The sequence below is a fragment of the Ambystoma mexicanum genome, chromosome 12 (genome assembly GCF_040938575.1).
Source record: "Ambystoma mexicanum isolate Mex_15411 chromosome 12, UKY_AmexF1_1, whole genome shotgun sequence".
Lineage (NCBI taxonomy): Eukaryota > Metazoa > Chordata > Amphibia > Caudata > Ambystomatidae > Ambystoma > Ambystoma mexicanum.
The window spans coordinates 1066273030-1066295219 of record NC_090936.1 but is presented as its reverse complement, the minus strand read 5'-3'; the positions used below and the strand labels follow the sequence as shown (position 1 = coordinate 1066295219).

The following is a 22190-nucleotide window of genomic DNA, read 5'->3' as shown; positions in this document are numbered from 1 at the left end:
CTCAGACACATTCCTGTTATCCACTTTTGACAGTAGAAAGGCTGGGTTGCCTTGCCCAAATTCAAGCCTGTGACTTGAAGGCTGCAGGGATAAAACTATTTAGAAGAACCGGCTTGTTTTACCCTTCTATATTTGTTATGTTATGTTATGTTACTTGCCATTTATATAGCGCTCTATATATCATTGGTATGACCTCAAAGCGCTGGTAGGTTGAACGCCCTCGGGAATGTAGTTCTTTTCAGTAGAGAGAGATAGTGTCGTAGGGTGTGTGGGCGCACTGGATATGTGTGCAGCTGATGTAATTGCCGAGTGGTAGTTGCATCCTAGCGTTAGGTGTGGTGCTGGGGATTTCAGTTGTATGTGTGCAGTCTGGTGGGTGGACACCTAGACTGGGCACTGGCTGCTTTAGGCCTGAAGGAGGCATATGTGAGCAGCTAGCCGGAATGCGCTTGGCTAGCTTGTCCAGAGTAAGACTGTTTGAAACATTTACAGATCATACGTAGTGTGCCATTTGGGTGAAATTGAGAGGATCCCCTTTACTGGATGTGATGTACATTAATTTATATTACAGACTCAAACCCCATTCAGATCCAGCCAGTACAAGACTTGAAGATTGTAGACTCTGGGGTTCACAGCTTGAAGTTGGCGTGGAAGAGGCCCGCTGGCATTACTGACTATAAGATTGCATGGACCCCATTCTACGGTAAGTACTTGCATCACATTTTGAAGGAAACAAGGTAAGGAGCACTCATACTGATGCTTGCGTAGTATTCTCCTCATCTCATGTTATCGTAGCATGTTCTAGGCTTGGAACACACGATCATGGCAGAATTGACATGGGCACTGTACAGGATTGTACAGGATTTTAATTTGCAACCTCTTGCAGCCAAAGCTCCTATCATTCTCCTATGCTGGGAGCCTGCAATGTGCAGCTATCCATGTGTTTTGGACTACAACTCTTATGACCCCGCACCATTGACTGTGATGACTGGCGGTGATGGGAGTTGTAGTACACCACAACCTGCGAGCCAAAGGTTTCAGACCCCTGTCATATTACCAAGTTATGTTCAATCTGAAGGCTGGCCGGACTAGTGGCTTTCATTCTGTAATTCTGAGTGGGTGGTACACATTTTCTCTCTGTGAAGTCAAGTTGATCTCCCATGAAATTATAAAGTAGGTTTGCAGTCTAATGAGTTTTCTTTGTCTTGTGCAAGCTGCGGCTACTTTACTAAACAAAAAAAGCAATTTGCAACACATTTTGATAATAAAATGGTTACTTGTGTATTGATGGGTAGGAGGGGGTGTACCTCCAGACACTCCTTGCATACACAAAAAGGGTTTTTGTTCAAATGGATTTCTGGAATCTGGCCTGGTGGACAGAGTTTAAGAGGCCGCCGTAGTTATAGTGCAGAGGGGAACTCGGAGAGGTTAGCCAAAACAGAACCAAGGTAGCAATGGAGAGCAGTCGAGGCTATTCCCTATCTAAACACAACTTTTTAAAATGTTCTACTTTGGGAGCAGCAAGCAAATATTCTGTATTTAAAAAGAGTAGGCAACTGTTATATCAACTAATAACTTCAAATCACAGTGTTTTGTGTAATCGAATTATAGTATTACACCAGAGAACAACACTGGAGTACCAAAGGCCCTATCCTCACCGCTTACCACCAATTTGTTAAGATGGATTTCGAAAGTCTAACTTGATGGACAGATTTTAGGAGGCCACCATAGTTATAGTGAATAGGGGAACTCTGAGAGGTTAGCCAAAACCCAATCAAGGTAGCAATGGAGAGCATTCAAAGATTTTCTCAGGAGAGTGTGAGTGAGGTCAGGGGCCCACAATGAGTTTACACAGTGAAGCACACAATAATTCAATTTAGACAGGATTCTATAAAAATACAGTATTTGTTCTAGGCCTTCAACACACACTAAAACAGCAAAGAAGTTGATAATATGGCACAACACTCAATAATAAAGATGTATACAGTCACCATAAATTCTTAAAATACATTCAATGATTTAAATAAACGAATGAGGTGAGTAATGTGATGCAGTTAAATGGAACCAGGTTGCAAGTGTTATTCCCTAGCTTCAGAAGTCCAGTACCTAAGAAGTGTGTCAGTGTGTCAGTGTGCTCAAATGTCATAATACTTCTCCCCAGAATCTATCTGTAGCAGGTAGGTTACATGTGTTGGTGACTGTCCAAAAGAAGAGATGCAACACTGTAACTGGGTAAGTAAAATGTGTTCTTATCTTTCAGGATTTTCTACTCAGATTCAACCACCACAAAGCAGTGAAATGGAAGGATACAAAGAGACTTGTTATCCTACGTAGCATAGGGGGAGACAAATGCATTGCATTTATTTACCCTCCCTGACTCCAATTTTCCCAGAGGACTGGATGGGTAGAATGGGGGTAGCTGGAGATTGGATTCCCTGCCGTTGGTTCTGGTGAGAGATGCCCAGGAGTTGCGGCTGCAAGGATTCTTCTGGTCGGGTCCAGGAGCAGAGTGCAACCCTTGGCAGTGGAGAAATTCAGATGGCACTGATGCATCACTTTTCAAGACACTTCACAGGATGGGGGAAGGCGAGTTCCAGCGATGGCCACCATACACAGATGACGGTAGGTGTACATGTGCGGTTGTAGTATTCCTTCCAGGACAAGATCACTTGAACTGGGAGATTGAAATTCATCAGGTAAGCGACTTATAACAAAAGCTGCCAACAATCTAAGTTCTGGCTGAAAAGGTTGAACAGTGACGGTTCTAGTGAGGTAGCCCACTGGAGAGTTAATGCCATAAATCAGCCCTGGAGCCTGTGGAAGCGTTGGCGGCTCCGTTAGGTTCCTCCATGTTTCCCGTCCGAATTCTGTGCAGCAGTCTAGTCTTTTCCAAGATGGCTGCTGCGTGCTTATACTGGCGTCACTTTCACCGTTCGGAGCTTTGCAACCCTTGTTCCTTCTTGGGGTAAAACGCTCATAGTTTTCGTATCCATCCTTGTTCTATTTCGCTCTGTTTGTTGCCAATTTTTTGTCCCGCTCCTGCTGTTGCCTCATTGTGCGTAGCGGTGTCCTCCTGCTCCTGCTGGCTCCTCTCTATGCACAGCGGTGTCCTCCCTCTCCCGCTGGCTCCTCCCTGTGCACAGCTGTGCCCCTCTTGCTCCGCTGTCATCTCTCAAAGCGCTGCAGTAGTCTCTCACGTTCCTATTGTTGCTGATTCCTTAGACCTCTCACCTTCACCCGTGTTTACTGCATATTCATCCCCTCTTGCATGGTGAATCTTCTACTTCAATACCCAGCGATAAACCTACTAAAAAACTTTCAAGTTTGGGGATAGTATCTCCAGGTTTTTTTCTGCCACAAGGCTTTTTCCCTGGCCAGGGGTTGGCTCCTTAGAGTGCCCACTGCATGGCTTATTGCTCATTCAGGCAAAGTGGCCTCTGGAGGAGCTCACCCTTATATCTTCAAGAAGAAAGAAAAGAAACCCGAATCCGGGTGACAGAAGAAGAAGAGTGAATCTCCTGAGGAATCCTCGGAAGACCCAGGTGAGGAGATCGAAGAGGAATTATCCTCAGATTCTGAGAGCTGATCAGTCCACTGGGTGGTTAAGGGACAATTCTGAAGGCTCAGGGTGGCTGGATCCTTGAGAACATGTTGAGACTAGTTGTTCCCACCAATCCAGGGGTTGAAGCATTGCATGGGGCCTTGGCAGATGAGGTAGTCCAACAGGGGTTTGCTGGGCCAGAGATGCTGGGCCTCTTTGGGAGGCTTTTTCAGATCTTCAGTGAGCTGTCCTTCTATGAGGGATGCTTAGCTCCAACTCTGATATGAAGAAATGGATGTAGGAGTTCTCTTCTTATCCAAACTCCAGCCTGGAAGCAAGTCCAAGCCCACCAATGGTAGGGATCTGCACCTTTCAAATAGCCAGTAGTTGTCCAATCAGCGTCTACTATTGGATACACTCACGCCCCACACCTAGACTCACTGGCACCAGAGTTGTTGACATCTGTCCCACACCCTTCAGGGGCCACATACACACAAAGGCATCACTAGCCCCCACAGTCTGCAGCTTTCCCAAACAAGTGCATGACCGCATGTGGGATGTCTTGACCAGGAAAGGCAGGAAGAAGGCCAAACAACAATATGGGCAAAGAAAAAAAGCAAAAATATTGTGGCACTGCCATTTTAGCGCACTACCATATTTAGCAGCCATACACGGTAAACACAAATGTGCACACTAGAACAACACAAACATTGTAACAATATCATTGCTGCTAGCAGCTTGTATTTAGGCATATATAAAAGTAACCAAAAATCCCAAGTATAAAAGGCTAGTGTGATACAAATGTATCCACATTGCACTGCATTGTAAGATGCTGTGTGCAATGCAGGGCTGTCACAAGATGTGGTGAGGCCCGGGGCAAAACATTTGATGAGGCCCCCTTTTGATGTTAAGCACTGGGCCCGCAGCAGCGCCTTTGGAAACAGGGGACTAGAGAAATCTCCCCTTGAGTTTGTGTGGAGGAACCAAAATATGGTTTATTACTACAACTGCACATCAACTAGAGCAAAGTTAGATTTCTCTACTGAAGAAAGGTTTTATGCCAGACTAACCTTTGTATCATAGGCTTAAACCTATACAGGGTGGCATGACAGCATGTGGTGCCTGATGCCAGCATTAAGGAGCACCCTGCCCCTGTCTGTGCATTAAAACACACAGCATACGCAGTGACAGTTGGATGATGTTAAGTGGAGGCTGGGGAATTTCTGAACTGAAGAGGCTTAAATGTTTGTGCCAACTATGCAGGATCGGTAGAGCACAGTGAGGGTGCCCAAAACAAACAAGGGTTATTTGAGGGGGTTTGTCACTCCCAAGAAAATTTTTGAAACATTGGGTTACACTTATGCATTTTACAGCACTTTCTTTGTAAAATTTTGTAGAAATCCATGTAGTTTGCAATTTGTTTTGTATGGAAGCACATGGAACAACCCAAAGTTGCAAGTCACCACCCGTGCACAGGAACATTTTCTAATACATTTCATGCCACCCTTGCACACAACAAATGCTACTATAAAGATATATTCATGCTGGTTTGTTCCCATGGGGTACATGCAGACTGCACCAATATATGCCATTGTTAACATGTACGCCGTCCTAGCCAGTAAACATGCCATGCCACAGAAAGTATGTACAGGCTGACTGTGTACCATAAGTGTTATTAATGGCTCGATTGGTCTCATTTCAATGTGGGTCAATTTAGCCAAGTAGTATGTTTGCTTTAACCTTGATGCACAGTCCTGTGCAACATGGGTAAAGCAAAACAAGCATTGGCAATCCTAACAGTTTGGGCTTTCATGTAGGCATGGTAAAGGCACTGTTGTATTGGTATTAACTGGCCATTGATGGTAGCAGGTGCAAACTGGTTTGAGTACCTGGGCATCTAATAGCAGTGCCTGGCAAATGCATAATACTCATGCAGAAGCCAAAACTGTTGGCTTTGCCAATGTTTGTTTTTAACAGGACTTCAGTGAAAGACACGTAGGGTGCAACACCACTGAGCGCATCCGGCTCTAGCCCTCTCCCGAAATGTTGGGTTTTGTTGACTCGACCTGGCAACTTGGGCAGAGCCAGCCCCTGGCTTGGAAGGGCTGAAACACTCCCACTTTGAGGCAGAAGGCCTCTCCCAAAGTGTCACCAGCCCGTAGCTCTCGTCATGGAGTGGCAGCAGCATCAAACATGCAGAGTAAAAATGCCTATCCATACGATATCAACAGACTAACTTTGATAAAGCCAAAGTCATAACTTCTGGTCTCAGCTTTTAGATGGCCCACCTCTCCAGAGATTAGCATAGCATTATGAAAGTAAAGATCCTTTGAATTGGGGTGAAAGGTACGACTAGTGGCCAAAGGGAAGGTGACATTGCTATTCAGCTTCCTAGCTGGGCTCAGGGCATTGGGAGGGAAGTGGGAGCAGGGCTGGTTGATGATGTGTCAGGGCTGGTGGGGGCCCATTTCTTTGCAATGTTTGTGGGGTATCCCAGAACCTTACAGATTGGAAGAATAAGCCAAGGGACCTGTGGAGTGCTTAAATCAATAATTAAGTCAAAATAATACAGTGAGGTGGTTAAAAGCTGCAGCTTATCAGTAGATGTCTGTGTCATAAGACTGCGAACACGAGGGCAGCTGCTTGGGGGCCCATTTCAACTGCAAAAGCTGAAAGACCCAGACACCATCCCTCAGTGGGGAGACCGACAGCACAATGGGTTTAATGGCCCCACATTGGCCCCACTCACTATCCGCTTTCAAAACTGTCATCCAGCCCCTATCGGGCTGACCAACAGAACTGTGGCCAGATGGAACAAGACACAGACATTAAACGGGGCCTGGGCTTCATTGTTAAAAGGCCCTGAAATTACTAACATAAAACATTTCACTGTTAGCACTTGCATTCATAAACATACATTTTTAGGTAATTGAAATTGTGATGTGGGCTTGGCACTTGCATGCCAGGGGAGTGATTGGAAGGGTAACATGAGACATCTCATTCTCACAGCAGTCCTTAAGTGTGACATTTCAGAAATGAGGTCGAGAGTTAGCTGCTTGTAACATTAAAGCTTCATCAGAATAGTCTCATTCACATGTGGAAAGATATTAGATGTGCCCACACAAGTATGTTTGCCCCTCCCCCACAGGCTCTGAATTTGGCATCCCTCCCAACATTTGAACTGTTAGTCCCACTCCCTCGCCCCCCGAAAATTTAGCCTAGGTGCACCTCTGATGCAGTGGCCCGCAGGTCTGCTAAATTTAGGGGTGGGGGCTGGCGCACACACTCACATACAACACTTTCACCCATGCATTCATCCACAAGTCATACAACTCCTTGCATGCATGCATACATAAAACCAAACACAGCATTGACAACAACATAAACACCAACATGCACACACACATTCATGCACATATACATACTCATTTAATTTAAATGCACATATATACTACACATATATACACATTTAAATAAAAATAAAAAACACCTTACCTCCATGCACCCTTGAAAAGCCCCCGAGCAGCCACGGGGGACCGGATGGCACTCACTCTGACACGTAGACATGCTGTCTGACAGGAGAGAACTCCTCTCCTATCAGTCAGTGGGTTCAAGCTGAGCAACCGAACACACTGACTGACAGGAGAGGAGTCCTCTCCTGTTAGGCAGCATGTCCACATTGTCAGCTGAATAACGGGAGGCAGCAGAGCTCCCTTCTGAGCCCTGCTGTCTCCCATTATTTTGCTGTTTGTTGCGGAGCCAAACGGCTTTGCAACAAACAGCAAAATCATTTCAGGGGCAGATAGAAGTCAGCACAGTCCACCCTCGCGTGTGAATAATGGACACGGGTAGACTGTGCTGCCTTCTATGTAGGAGAGGGTGCCGCGAGGCCCCCTTCAAGCGCGAGACCCAGGCAATTTGCCTCTCCTGCCCACCCCCCTCATGACGTCCCTGGTGCAATGTTAAAAAGTTACAAAAAGTAAAAGGTCTAAAGGGAAACATCGTTTCTTAGTACTGACAGTCTGAAGGAGTGATATGTGTCCCCATAACAAAATGAGCAAAGGCCAGGGGAAGTGAAGCTGAAGGTTTTACTGAAAAACTCAGAACATGTTCAAAAGCAAAGCAAAAAGATCGGGGTTCCATCGAAACTATGGAGGGAAAGTTGCCAAAAGGGAAATATTTTTCGGCAGTGCCAATGAGGGTTAAACCATTCACACACAAAATATAATAATCTTGTCCTGTAGCACTTTGTTCCTGTTCAACCAGGAGTAAGTCAAATTGGGGGCAAAATGCTTTGTGTAGATTTGCCACAGGTCACAGGAAGGCAAAAGTGGAAGTGCCAATGGGTCTTGGCAAAGCTGCCCCTCTTCACCATCCTTGAGTGGCCTTAAGGGACAGATCGAGACTAATGAGCTTAACTTTCTCAAAAAGGCCAGAAACCAGGCACTTTTCTCGCTGATGATCCAAAGAAAATCATCCTTCTCCCACTACTCAATCTGCTTTCTGCCCCTCTGCCTGCCGCCCGCTTATCTGTTCTCCACAGTCAGTGCTGCCTGGCTCACCTCCACCACTCCTCACCAGCCACCATGGAAATAGATGAGGCCCAGCACCCCCTGGTGTCCCGGCAGCCATTTCCATAGCATTGGTATTTATTTAAGTAATATGCCCCGAGCGGCGGGGGCATTACCGACACAGGTAATGCCCCGGGGCCCATAGTTATAGGACCAGAGTCGGTAATGCCCCCGCCGCGAGGGGCATATAGCTATTAGTACCCAGGCCCGCAAAAACTGCGTGACCGGGGCACTAAAAGCTTTATTTTTTTTAAAAAGACGTCAAAGAAAATGTCTGCCATGGAAAGGGAAAAGGGAGTCCGTTTTCCCTTTCCATGGCGGCCATCGGGAGTGGATGCGCTGGAAACAGAAGCGTTTCCAGCGTGTCCGCTCCTGAAAAAAAAGAAGGTAAGGGTTGGGAGGGCGGAAGGGAGGGGAAAGGAAAAAAAAAACAAAAAACAAAAAAACGTACCTGGGTTCCTGGCAGGGGATGATGGAAGTCTCCAGCCATGTGGAGGCTTGGAGCGGGGATGGCCCCGCTCCGAGTCTTGACACGGCTGGAGGCTTTCATCCTCCCCCGCCGGGGACCAAGGCATAGAAGGTAAGTGAGGTAGGAAGGGCAGGGAGGTCGGAGGAGGGATGGCCCCGCTTCGAGCCTCCTCATTGGCTGAGGGGCTGCCACGCCCCCCCGTCGGGGACAAAGGCCGTGGAATCCCGATGGAGGGATTCCTGGCCTGGTAACGACTCAGCGAGGGCCAATCAGAATAACTCTTTCATTCTGATTGTTCCCTCGCCGGATACTAATATGGTTTACAGTGATTTTATCGAATGCCAAAGCATTGAATGCCTTAGCATCTTAAAAAAAGCAACGAAAATAAAGCATTGAATGCATTTTTTCTTTTTTTTTTAATGGGCCCCCACAACCCCTATTTTTCTACCCCTTAAAACCCATTATGCTTAAAATAAAACCTTTACCTTCTAAAAAAATGCATTCGATGCATTTTTTTCGATGCATTTTTTTCGATGCTTTTGGCATTCAATGCTTTGTATTCGATGCAATGACTGGATACCATTTATTATAGCTTCTTCTTGGGTGAAAGCATGGCCATTAGCACTTTGGCGATTAGCAATAGAAATAATGCTGCATTTGACGAACCACGCTGGGTGGTAATGACCCACTGCCCCCATGGGGTCTATTGACCTAGGCTGCAGGCTGTTAACACCTAGTACGGCCTGCAAATCTCATTATTATTGCTGAAGTCAATGGTTAGGGAGAATTTATATTTACTGCCGCATCTCATAATGAGTGTTTATTCCACATTCATGTCTGCGTTCGCCTTATCATTATGGTTGGCTGTGTAGGAATTGTGTAATCTAACCATTCTGTTTTCTTATTTGTAGGTGGTCTTGAAGTTTCACACATTGTTCCAGCTGACACCACGTTCTACAACATCACCAACCTTGAGGAGAGCACGACCTACACCATCCGCGTGTCCTCAATGGTGTGGGGCCGCGAGGGGAGCCCTGTGCTCCTCACTGCCAAAACGTGTGAGTACAGGGGAGGAGGGGGAGGAGCTTGTCCTGGGAGCATCTAACATAGCAGACAAGCCTGAGACTGCGTTCGGTGAAATGGTTGAAACATCTGTGAATGCCATTTCTAGAGTTTGGGTTCCATCGTTTATGAACCTTGCATGGGTGACTGACAGGAACCTGATAAAATGGATGCTATGACCATCAGCCGAGATAGGAACCTATATCATTCATCACCAGTCTGGCTCCCAGACTCCATGTTGCCCAAATCATGCTCCTTTGCTATATAAATCCATTGTCGTGTGATTAGACAGAATTCCTATTTCGGGGTTAATAGGGACACTTTTTTGGTCCTCTTAACTCCCCCTCCCATAGCTCTCAACTCACACGCTTTTGGCGGGTGTCAACCGCCTTGTAAAAGGCTGACTCACCCGCCAAGCCTCCAGCACTCCCATTCATTTCAATGGGCGTCTCACCCGCCAAAAACAAAATCGGGTGATTTCACCCGCCTTTGCAACACAAATGGTTGAGAGCTATGCCCTCCCCCGAACCCTCTTTATTTTAGATCTTTGAGCTGTTTTTATGGTCAGTTGGGCTTCTTCTGAAGTCCTCATGCCACTGCAATGCTTTTTCACTCTTTTAGAGTGCATTCTCCGGTGCAGCCTATAAGGCTCCCATTCCCGAAAGTCCTTCGTAAGCAAACCGTTTAAGCCCTATGGTGATTCTACACCTTAAATTGGTTTTATGGAGTAGGTTGGTGGCAGTTTTATAATTATAATTATTCTTTTATAACACACTTAATATCTGCGAATGATTTATAAGCGTGGGATCGGGATTCAAACCTGTGTTGTGTTGTCTTGGTTCCAAGACAAACACGTTTCCCCTGAGCTATCCTTCCTCCTTACTTTAGTTTTGGCTTTACAAATGAGGGTGTAAGCGGTTTTACCACAGTGGTAGCCCAATGTACTGTTTTGGTGGTCATTGGGGTACCAATGTATTTCTTTTAAGTACTGCTCTCAGCCCTTTTTTATTTTAGGACTTTGTTTGTTTTAGAGTACAATGAGATAGGCTGCACTTTTTGAACCAACATGGCAACCTCCATATTGTTTTTTTACAGGTTTAGACCAGTATAGGTCCATAGACTCTGCTTCATGAGGAAGTGGCCTGGGCTGAGTTATTGGTTGGCCACCTGACCTCTTTGTACCTTTCCCCCTCCTGTGATTGTTGGGCTGGCTTAACCAGCCATTGCAGTAGTGGTGCCCTCATCTGGCCATCCTGGCTGGATGCAGTGGTCTGGGCCCCCTTAAGATTGGGAGTTTCTGTTGCTAGAAGTCAACGCTGGGCTTGCTGCATCCCCCTGATGGCTCCACTTGTTTGTTGATTTGGACCTTATGTGCTGGGACCTTCGTAAGGCTGTTTTACCACCACTTCCTGATGCTAACCACCATGGTCTGCTTCCTTTTTGCTTGTCGCTACTGTATTGTTTTCTTCTGGTTTGCTGCCTCCTGGCTCCACATGGTTTCTGGCAACAGATTTCACACAGACGACCCTTAAAGGGCCCGTCTCGGTGATAGGATCAAGGAAAGAAAAACATGTCCATTCCCGATTGCAAGTGAGACAGCCATGGTTTAAGCTGCTGCTGTCACACTTCAAAAACAAATCATGACAAGTTCAGAACAGGCTCAGGGGGAGACACTAGTTTCTGGACATTTTAAAGTGCACCCAATTTGCGAATTTGCGATGTGCTTTAAAATGCTCAGAAACGCCCCCTTATTTGCGCAAATGTGCAAAGGGGAATAAAAGGGTATCTGAATGAGTGCATCTAAGATGCACTCATTCAATTGCCCTTTGTGAATTGGGCTGACACTTTTTTTGGCGCACGCGAGGAGATGGCTAGTGCATCTCCTCACTTCTGCCAAAAAAGTTTTGAGAATCAGACTCTTTATGTTTTTGTAATATACTCTGTATTTACTTTATACTGAGCTTTGGCTGACTGGGGAACCCCCCGCTACCGCCTTGCCCAATAAACCTGATATCTGAGCAATCTGAGTAGTGGTGCAATGATGTTCTGCACTGCGCGCAGCCCAGCATCCAGTCTTGATTTTCTTCGTATTGTATGTGCTTTATAAATCACATTTAAAGCACTATATAAATCACCAAAAACAACAATCTATGGTCAGGCCGCAGCTGTGCATGCGTGTTACCTGTGTATCGAAGGCTTAGGTTTGTTGAGGATCTTTTGCGAGGTGTTCGACTTTGCAAAGGTCTGTTTGAACTCTCTCAACCACGCTTGCAAACAGTGCGCTATTGCTAATAATAATAATAATAATAATATTAATATTCATATTTCGGTCTTCCTAACAGTAGCATGGACCATGGAAAAAATAACCTCCGATTCACAGATTCCTCTCCTAACGACACGTGTTGCCAATTGAAACTTTGCATCTGGGGATTCTCTCACCGCAGAGCACGTACTCTTGATTTGGGGACCTAGTCAATAAGCTGTCATTGTATTGTCCCTCTTTCTGTCTTCCAGTGGACTTACCCAAAGTTGAGAAGCTTGAAGTTCAGGAAACAACACTGGACAGCGCCTTACTGAACTGGACAAGCGTGGAAGGCGCTACGGCCTACTTATTAACATGGCGCCTGGCATCTGGTAAGAAGACATTGACTGACCCTTTCGATTTTTTGCCTTCTGAAATCAATGTCCTGTTTTCTCATTTTCATGTGAATGGTAATTTATATTGCATCTTATGTGTGTATGTGTTTATATGTGTCTGTGTGTGTGAAATGTGTTATTAATAAGGGCACCAATCGCTATTACCGCCGGATTTAAGGGTCCGCCAAATCAGGACTTCGGCAGATTTCGCCCCAGCTCTGAGCTGGGGGGAAATCCGCTGAAAATTCGTGCTATTACCGTCGGCGGTAAATCCGCTGGCGGTAAGAGCGCGAAAATTCCCCATTGAGCCCAATAGGGAATGGGGATTAACCTTACCGTCGAACTCGTGATCCGGCGCTATTAGCGCCTGGGAGTTCGGCGGTAGGGCTAATCATTACCAATAAAGGGCCTGAATCACAGAGCCTTTTCCTATGGGATTGCATCATTATAAAACGCTTCTGTGAATCGGACCCACAGTGTTTGCAAAAGTCTCATCGCTAGTTTGTCATGTTCCCAATGGACAAGCTACAATGTATTCACTCTCCCCTCTTGCTTCTCCACTCTTTTTGACTGCTTACTCTCTGTTCTCTCCCCCTATCCCTTCTCCCTTTTCCTATCTCCTCCCCTTACTTTCTTCTATGCACTTACTCTATCAGAATTGTCCCTGGACCTAGTATGATAACAACTTCGTCTATCTCCTCCCACCTCCCCTTAGTGCCCCTCCCCCCTCCAGCACTATCTGAAATGTTGTCAGGCCTAGTACGATAGTCGCTTGTTTTGTTCCTCCCCTCCCTTTCTGTACCTTTTGTTTTTCTCCGGCTCTAACAGAAATGTTGTCAGGCCTAGTACGGTAGTCACCTGTCTGTTTCCATTTCCTTCCCACGCTCCCCCTCCCTTCCTTATCAATGTCTTAGCTCTTGCACTATCTGAAATGTCGTCAGGCTGAGTATGATAGTTAATTTCACATCCTTACTGTTCATATCAATGAGCCCCCCGCTTCTTAAGTTACATTCTGTGTCATTACGAGTTTGGTGATAATTTGGTGGTAAATCTGGCAAATTACTGCTGAAATTGTTTGCCATTGCCACCACTCGCCCTTATGTGCTTACCTCAGGATTTACGAGAGGTGGTTTAGACAGGGTAATTTCCTATTTCATAGGACTCTATTGGGATTTTGGTTGTTCTACCGCGAGAGGCAGAATTGCAGCAATTAATCTGCTGATTTTTGGTGGAAAAGCAGAGCATTCCACTCATATCCTTCACTTTTCCTCCAAAATCAGAATTCGGCGGTGCAGTAAAAATGGCAGTAATTCTATCACTGCCAAAAAAGTGGCGGTAAGGGAATTACCTTTAACAAACCCACATGCAAAATCTATATCACAGTGTTAGTACCTAACTCTTTATTAATAGCATACAACGTAATGCTAATTCATTAAATTATAAAATACAAAAAGTAGTAAACCCTGTAAACTATTCAGCTGATGTATCTCACAGAACAACAATAAAACATATATTTATTATACATATTAGAAAAACAGGCATGTGCAAACAGCAGCTACAGCACTGTACAACATTACTCACATCCACACATTCATTCTTAAAGTGTCTTGTGTACAACAATTTCAGAAAAACCTCTTTGGTATGATATATGTGGGGTGAAAGAAACACACTGCAGAATATAATTGTATCAAAAAAGAGGATTAACAAACACATTTAATTTGTAAAAAAAATAGAGGTATAGAAATCCTCAAAGCCTGCCCTGCACGTTTTCTTCCTATTAGGCGATTGTGGACAAATTCACTGGTCATTCGTCAGGGGCTGTTATACACCCAAGGTGAAATACAGGGTTAAAAAAAGAAGATCCTGCTTTATCCTTTGTGATAGAAAATTCAATGTTTGTCACAATTCTTTAAGAAAACAACTTCAATCTGTTCATGAGTTATTTTTTATTCTATATACTACAAGCACACCATTGTTCCACGCTACGTAGTCTTGACTGGTTCAGCTTCTTGAGGTCTTGAGTACACCTATCAGAATTTCTGAAAACAAATCATATGTCATTGTATTACTGGGCTTATAATTAGGTCTTGCATAGTCATGTTATTGAATGCTATGAAAAAAGCACAGCCCTTTTGGTGGAGGAACCCTTAAAAATTCAGGTGCTCCCACTTACACAGACCATCACTGAGTGGCTTGAAGCAGACACCTCACTGCATGACCCTGTAAGCGACTTCAATTCAACACTACAGCTAAGTCAATGCCTAGTCTGGGATGCTGATGGAAGCCCTTATTGATGTATTTTTATGTCCTGTTCGTTTACTCTGGATGACAACCCTTATATAACACCCCTCTCTCAGAATCCCCCTGACCCCGCTGAGCCAAGAAGTAGGTTTGTTTTGCAAATTTAGAAGGTTTATTTGAAATTAAGCAATATATATCTATCACACTTTTATAGTAAATTAATATTTGATAGCACACTTGTGAGGATGATAGTGATCAACAATGGATAATGTTACGGTGGTACACTCTTTTTGATGGCTTAGAAGTGATATAGAGAGGATGAAGTAGCTGAGAATGCTTTTATGGCTTCAAAGACAATGCAATGATGAATGAAAATGCAGTACAGAAAATAAACTTGATATGACTTCAACAAAAGACAATGTAATCACTTTTCTTTGACAATTCACCCCCCCCCCCCTCTATGCAAGGTAAAGAGATGGGAGGAAGGCACACAGTTCTCAGGAATGCAATCAAATATAATTCAGTTCCCCCCTAGCAAGCTTAGAGGAAAACAGGTAGGAGTTTTAAACACAGGCAAGATACTTTGATGTGGTTGCAATTAAGTGAAAAATATGCTAAAAAGGCTTTTAATTCCCTATAGGAGGTTCAGGGTGAATGAGAGATACTTAAATTAATTCAGGATCACTTTAGCAATGCTCTATGAATGATTGTCAGGTTGCACACGAATTTCAGCAAGGAAAGCAAGGACAAATATTTTTCACGTCCATGTCCTGAAAGTGGTAGGTGCAGTACTTGGCTGAAAATCCTGGGCTGTCGCACTGTCCATCACCGGCTAGCCTGAACCGTTTGCCCGCGAATGTACTATCAATAGACATTTTTTCCATTCTCCAAGCTTCGCTAATGGCTGGAAATAGATAATCGGTTTGGTATTTGTAGAACTGAGTTTTCGCAATGAAATGGATTCCCACAAACTGAAAGAAAGACTCTAACTTTTTAAAACTTGAACCACTAAAAAGTGCAGCCGCTGCACAAAGTAGATTGCCTGCTGGCAGTTGCCCCAGCATGGGTTGTGCAGACCATGAGAAAGGATGATATTTTGTACAGGTGGCATGTATTTTAAGGTTAGTGCCTCGAATTGCACGAGTCACATTAATCAATGGCTCCCCACATACTTCCCCACCAACCGAATGCCCACATTTCATCCGAATAATAATATCAATCAAACTGAACTTAAGCAAAAATGTCAAATCGCGGCAAATTTAGGCGCGTGCGTCGAGCGCAATTACGGAGGCACTATAAGGAGTAGTTCTAGCTCGTTGGAAAGCTTAGAATCTTAGCTTTAAGATGACAGTTAAAACTTGCTCCTAGCCCAAACGGTTCCGGAGATACGGCCAATTTAGTAAAGGTAGTTTTTCGGATTTGAAATTTTAAAGCTTAGAATGACAGATGACAGTTTTCAATTTTAAAAATGACAGAATGACACGATTTTAGGAGGCAGTTCTAATAGGCTAAAATAGTTTGTATTAGATTATTTTAAACTAAGAGATTGGTTTTGCACAGTGAGTACTCACACTATATTTTTGAAATAAGCCGTCAAGTTCTGGTCAGGTTGGACGGGACTTCCGGCGGGTGGTTCTGAAGTCCCGGCTATCTGGGTCAGCTCTGCTCTCTGGGTCTGTCAAGCACCGGTTCTGCTCACAATGGTCTGGTTTGTGGTTCTCTCTGGTTCGGGATACAGCACTGCTTTCTGGATACTGCTACAGGTTCTTGCAAAAGTTCTTGGCAAAGAATTCAAACCGCTCGCCCGGCTGTTGAATAGTTTGGTTGGTTTTGAGGCCTGCTGAAGAGAACTCAGCTTGTGGTTTAGGCCTTTGCTTTAAATTGTGTAGTTAATTTCTGGTCTCAGGAGATTGATGGATTTGAAGTCTGGATCTCTGGAGATTGATGGATTTGAAGTCTGGATCTCTGGATGTGAAGTCTGAAGTCTCCCGGCAAAGCGTCCCGCAAGAAAGTGGAAAGTGAATGTCTCTACCTGGGTTTCAATGTTCCTTTTATGTGTTTTGAAAATGGGTGTGTGCCTGGGCCTAGCTAAGCCTGCCCCTCTCACTTATCATTGGCCAAGCTTTCCTCTCTCCCTTGATTGGGGCAACTGGGTTGTGAGTCAGAGTGATGAGGTAGGTTTATGGTCAGAGGATCCTCCCCTTGTCAAATTGCACACAAATCTATTTCTGACCCAAATACATATTTATCTATGTACCATTTTTCTAATATTATAGGTCCAGTTAACATATTTTCTGTAGCGCCAAACCATCCGATCCCTGTCTTTGTACGATGTCGTGTCCACTTATGACAGAACTCTCCCCTTTTCATCCAGATAACGACCTCTAAAGCTTTCCAGATTTTACACAAATGTGCCCCAGGGATATGGGTTTCAGATGATAAAGTGTCAGATTTTTAACATGCATACATTTGGAGTAACAACCTTTTTTCCCGCTACTATCCCCAAGAACATACCACAGGGTCCTAACACCTCTTAAAATGTGCACAGAAAAATCACAAGAATTATGACATTATTTATATAATTTTGACAAGTCCGCACTGTGAATTATCCATGCTCTGGCCCCAAAGGGGTGTGGTTTTCTAAAGCACATGGTGGAATTTCTGGTTTATCCACTTCCCCCAAGCTCAGCCTGCTCTCACAGGCACTGCCCCTCCCAGTTTCTCCCAAGAGGAAGCCATTTACGACCCCCCTAATATAACATTTGCCTGAGCCCGGGACAGTGCTTTGTTTAAGTTCCTGTAGTCCCCAGGTGCTCCTCCCCTAATCCAATCAGAGAGGTGTTATCTCCTTTTGGCAGGGGCAGCAGAATGCAGCCAGGCCTGGGAAGAGTTGTTGAGCCAGTTCAACTCCTATCGGGGGTAGTTGTCAGGCAGAATTCAGCTAAATGTCACTTTAGTTCCCAGTTTTCTACATTCAAATCCAACTTACAATTTTTGCACATGCAGCTAGAATGCTGATTCTAAGTTCAAAACTATGACATTTAAACAATTGCAACCTATGTGACACTCACAAGTAGGTCATTCATTTATTCTAAACATTTCCATTTTAGTGGCTTTAAACCCAAATTCACTTAAGCTGCTGACATCCCCAGCTATTTTTATATATACATTAAATAATTACTTCCTTCAAGTCATTTCAGAATATAGTTTTACATTGTATCCACCTCTTAGCAAGTCTTTCCTTGGCCTGGTTTGGGTTCATTTGTTCAGTTTTACACAAATGTCTGGTGGTTTTAAAACGCCGGCTTTCTGATAGTGGTGAGCACCAGTATTGCATCCATTTTTGACATTAAGAAATGAATTCCCCACAGTTCTGGGTTGCTTTTGGCAATCAGCATTGCCATTCCCAATGGTTTCAGGCTACTGTGTGTGTAGCCCAATGGTGGTTTTAGGCAGTGCCCTCCTGTGCTCACAACATAGGCAAAAATGGGTGGCAGCCTATTCTTCATGTTTTCCCTGTGCACTATCTGGGGAGTTCTGGCCATCATGATGTTTTCAATGCCAGTACTGCACAGTTTTATGGTAGTGCTTGGCTGCATGGGTAAAAACATCCCACAACCCTACACCAATAATGTGAATAGCCATAATGGAGTTGGAGAAAAATCCTCCGGTACTCACATGCTATAGAGTCTGATACTGCACTGGCCACCTGGCTACCCTCTGATTTCGGGCCCAGGTCCCTGCCCGCCAAATTGCACACCTGCACTGGCTCCCGGCAACCCTTGCACTTGGGTCTGTATCTGTAACCCTACAGTCCCCCTACCTGCACGTTTGGACACCTGCTGTCTGCACTTACCCTTGCAACTGCCACCTGCTGGCCACACTTTTTGTTATTGTTTTGATCCCATGTACAGCACAGCCCCTTCGGTTTCCCTAACACTTTTGCCCTCCTCCCTCCCCTGCACTTGCACAATCTCAATGTCACTTGGCCTGGTAAGAACGTTGTCTCAGTACTCCCTCTGTTCCCTCTTCCTTGCCTCGTCATGCCTATAAACACTTGTTTATAGGTGCATTACAAATGCCATATCATATCATATTATATCAAAGCTTTAAAATCTATACTCGCAAGACAATGGGCCTCATTACGACCCTGACAGTAGCCGGCTGCGGCCGGTGATGATTTTTTACCGGGGCCCAGGAAAGGGCAATAACCGGGTCATGCCAACCTTGGCGGACCCGGTAATTGCGCTTTTCTGGGCTCTGGTACAAATTAATCCCCATTCCCATTTGAGCCCCATAGGGCTCAATAGGAATGGGGAGGATGCTAACAACGGTCCCGTTAATGACGGGCCCGTTGTTAGCATCCTGGTCTGCTAGCGGGTCCCGCTAAGGACACCTGGTCTGACCAGGCTTTCCTTAGCGGGACCCGCTGCAGACCTCGTAATAGGGCGGCCCGGAATGAACGGTGCCAGTCCCTTACCGGCACCATTCATTCTGTGGCCGCCTGGGTCGTAATGAGGCCCAATATCTTTTGATTGGAGAAATATAACCTACAGAAAGGTTTAATTGCATCTCTGTTACAAAACAATAAGCTCAAAGCATAAACTATTTCAAAGAGCTGAGGGCTAAACGAAATGACAACACTTAAATATGGGTTTACCAGCATTTAAATATCTCAATGCTCATGGCTGAGCAAAAGTAGTCTTCAGCATCTGCGTAAGCTGAAAAAAGGGAAAATGCTAAATCAGTTTCACAGGGGGCAAGGGAATTACCACCACTTTTTTATTGCACCGTCGAACTCGTAATGAGGCCCAAAACCTGTCTTTATTTCAGTTTCCACAAAAACATTCTTAAAAACACTTCAAACTATATATAATCAGACAACATTACATTAAAAGGTGATCTTTCCTAGCCATTCAGGGACAAACCAAGTGATAATGTATAGGTTCTGACTCTCGGTTTCGCATGTGTGCGAAGTTCCCGGAGTCAAAACTTTTACCTGGGAACCCCATTTTGCTTAACTCACTTGCACTCCTTTTGTGGTACAGCACTCCTGTGCTTCCTACCCAGGTTCGGGCTATATAAAACCACCACGTATGTACACGGGCATACGTACACACAGAAGTGCACATGCTCCACCTGCATAGTGTACATGACAGGTCCATGTTTACCTGCTTATTTAGCTATTCGGGATTTGTAATGCATTGCAATGCGGGAAGCTGCTTAAATAGCTTCATAGCAGGGATTCAGTTCATCCCAATGCGAAGACCACTTCTTTATGATTAAGCAGTAATGCTGTGCTTTGACAGCCTTTCTGAATGGCGTGGGACCCAAGCTAAGGCCTGGGCATGTTCATAGTATGTAAATGCACCATGGCCGTCATGAGAAATTGGCTGCAGGCATGTATACACAGGCACGTTGATGGTACCTAAATCCTTCTGGGTGATTGTGGGGAATTGGCTGAGGGTATACACCGCATTGCAGTTAGACTTGGATCTGTCATGCCAAGCACCTGCAGCCATGTATACACATATGCCATGTATGCACATTGAGGGTACTGTTGGAGACGGACCCCCAGTTATGCCAGAGGGACACTGGAAGTCAGCGGACTTGGAGGGCCCAACACCCTCCCCCAGGATACACAGGGGACTCAGTCAACACCAAGTTCAAACTGTGGTTTATTACAGGCAAAACCAACAGGGATCAGAACAGGAACAGGAAAAATCCATGCACATCTCGCTCTTCTTCGGTTCGCAGGCCGGTTTTACTACCCAACGTCATCAGCATGATGTCACAACCTGGGCCCTTCTCCAGAAAACCTATTGGACCAAGGGATTGGGTATTGAGTATTCTATGAGGTATAGTGGACATTGTAAGTGTTACTCTACTGGCCCTCAAATGTCAGGTGGCTTGCCTGATCCATCCCCAAGTCACTAACTATAACATTGTTGCAGTGTGGTGGACTTACCATTGGTTCTTGCCAGTTGCTACCCACCCCTAAGGTACTAAACTGTGATTGGCTAGAGCTGACATCCCCAGGTCTGGGATCCACAAAGGTTCTCAGCTTGTTGTGTACCTCTTCAAGGTAACAAGAATGACTACGTATCTGCATTGTAACTTGTGTGTATCACCTTAGTGTATGTGCTTGCTCTCCTGATCGGCGCAACGCTTGTTGCATATTGTTGCATACTTGTCGCTGTCTGTGTTTGACGACCTAGGACCAGCTCTCCTCTCCCATCGATGCTCTCTGTTCATTGTCTGCTTCGTCTGCATCACGTTTTCAGAGACCTCGAATTTGAGCTGTGCATCTCTGAATTATGAGGATTTATTTGTCTTTTCTGCAGCTGGTCCCCTTGTCATCTGGGGATTGGAATGTAATCTGTATCTCTTGGATTTAGCTCCACATCCTGTCTCACACGTGTGGCTCTACGTCCAGCCTGAATCATCTCTTGCTCTGCGACCCGAGGCCTGCTGTAATTTTCCTAAACCTTAAAATGTGGTTTCTACAGTGTGCATGCTATACTACATTTCCATAGGTTAGTCACAATTGGCTCTGTCAGGTCCCGTAGGTGCTCCTGCAGTTCCATAGGGTTATTTGCGTGTAAGCATCTGCAAGCTCTGCTCAGGGTCACTTGTCTATTGCGGTTTCTGCGTTGCTGCATTTGGCTAATGGCAAAATAACAAAAGCAATGACCGTCTGTATATGTATCTGTCCTCTAACTATAGAACTATACGCTTGTGTTCTTCATGTATTCGAGTGCTTGTTTGTGTCCCAAAGTACGGATGGCACGTGTGCTTCATGTCTAACGCTGCTATGTCGTGGTGTCTCTAATGATATCAGCAACATGGCTTCTTGGTATTTTAGTCCAAGCTGTCCATTCAGGTGTCTGGTCATGGCCTGCGGCTCTTCATCCACACATGTATAGGTCTGTATGTCCCTCGAGTGGTATGGCTGGCTGAGGGGATTCCTCTTGACATATTTGTCAATCATGGGTCCATTGCGGATTCGTTTGAAATAGAATGGGCTATTGAAGTGCTTTCTGGCCTTCTTCCTTGTATGTAAATGCACCATGGCTGTCATGAGAAATTGGCTGCAGGCATGTATACACAGGCACGTTGATGGTACCTAAATCCTTCTGGGTGATCGTGGGGAATTGGCTGAGGTAGACTCTGTGCTGCAGTTAGTCTTGGAATCTTTCATGCCAAGCACCTGCAGGCATGTATGCACGTATGCCATGTATGCACATTGATGGTACCTAAATCCATCTGGGCAGTCGTGGGGAATTGGCTGAGTATATACTCTGCGTTGCAGTTAGGCTGGGAATCTGTCATGCCAAGCACTCTGCGGGCTATACAGTTTCATATTACCCACCAATTGGCGCATCTGAAAACAGCGCGCCCCATTATGTTACCATTAATTCAATAGTTACTGGAGCACGGTCTGATGTAGGAAGATACGTATTCCTACAGAGGGATGCTTCCCCGGCGTGAAAATCAGTATTAGTTATGCACACACATGCATAAGCTCTGTACATGCCTGGGCAAGGGATGTGCATGAGAGGGAGGGCATTTATTAATTTAATTCTGCTTGTTTTATGGAATGTGAATTGCAAATATAGTACATTAAAATAAGTAATCTAGGTAGATTGCATCACAGAAACATTATTTA

At 44.9% G+C, this 22190-nt stretch overlaps 1 protein-coding gene across 1 annotated transcript in view; it reads left to right on the top strand.

Moving 5' to 3' along the window:
• LOC138514720 (collagen alpha-1(VII) chain-like) overlaps positions 1-22190 on the top strand; it is a 1453166-nt gene that overhangs the window by 407827 nt on the left and 1023149 nt on the right. The window contains exons 17-19 of the mRNA XM_069630120.1: positions 572-703; positions 9493-9639; positions 12158-12277. Of these exons, the coding sequence (XP_069486221.1) occupies positions 572-703; positions 9493-9639; positions 12158-12277 (399 nt within the window). The remainder of the gene's footprint in view (positions 1-571; positions 704-9492; positions 9640-12157; positions 12278-22190) is intronic.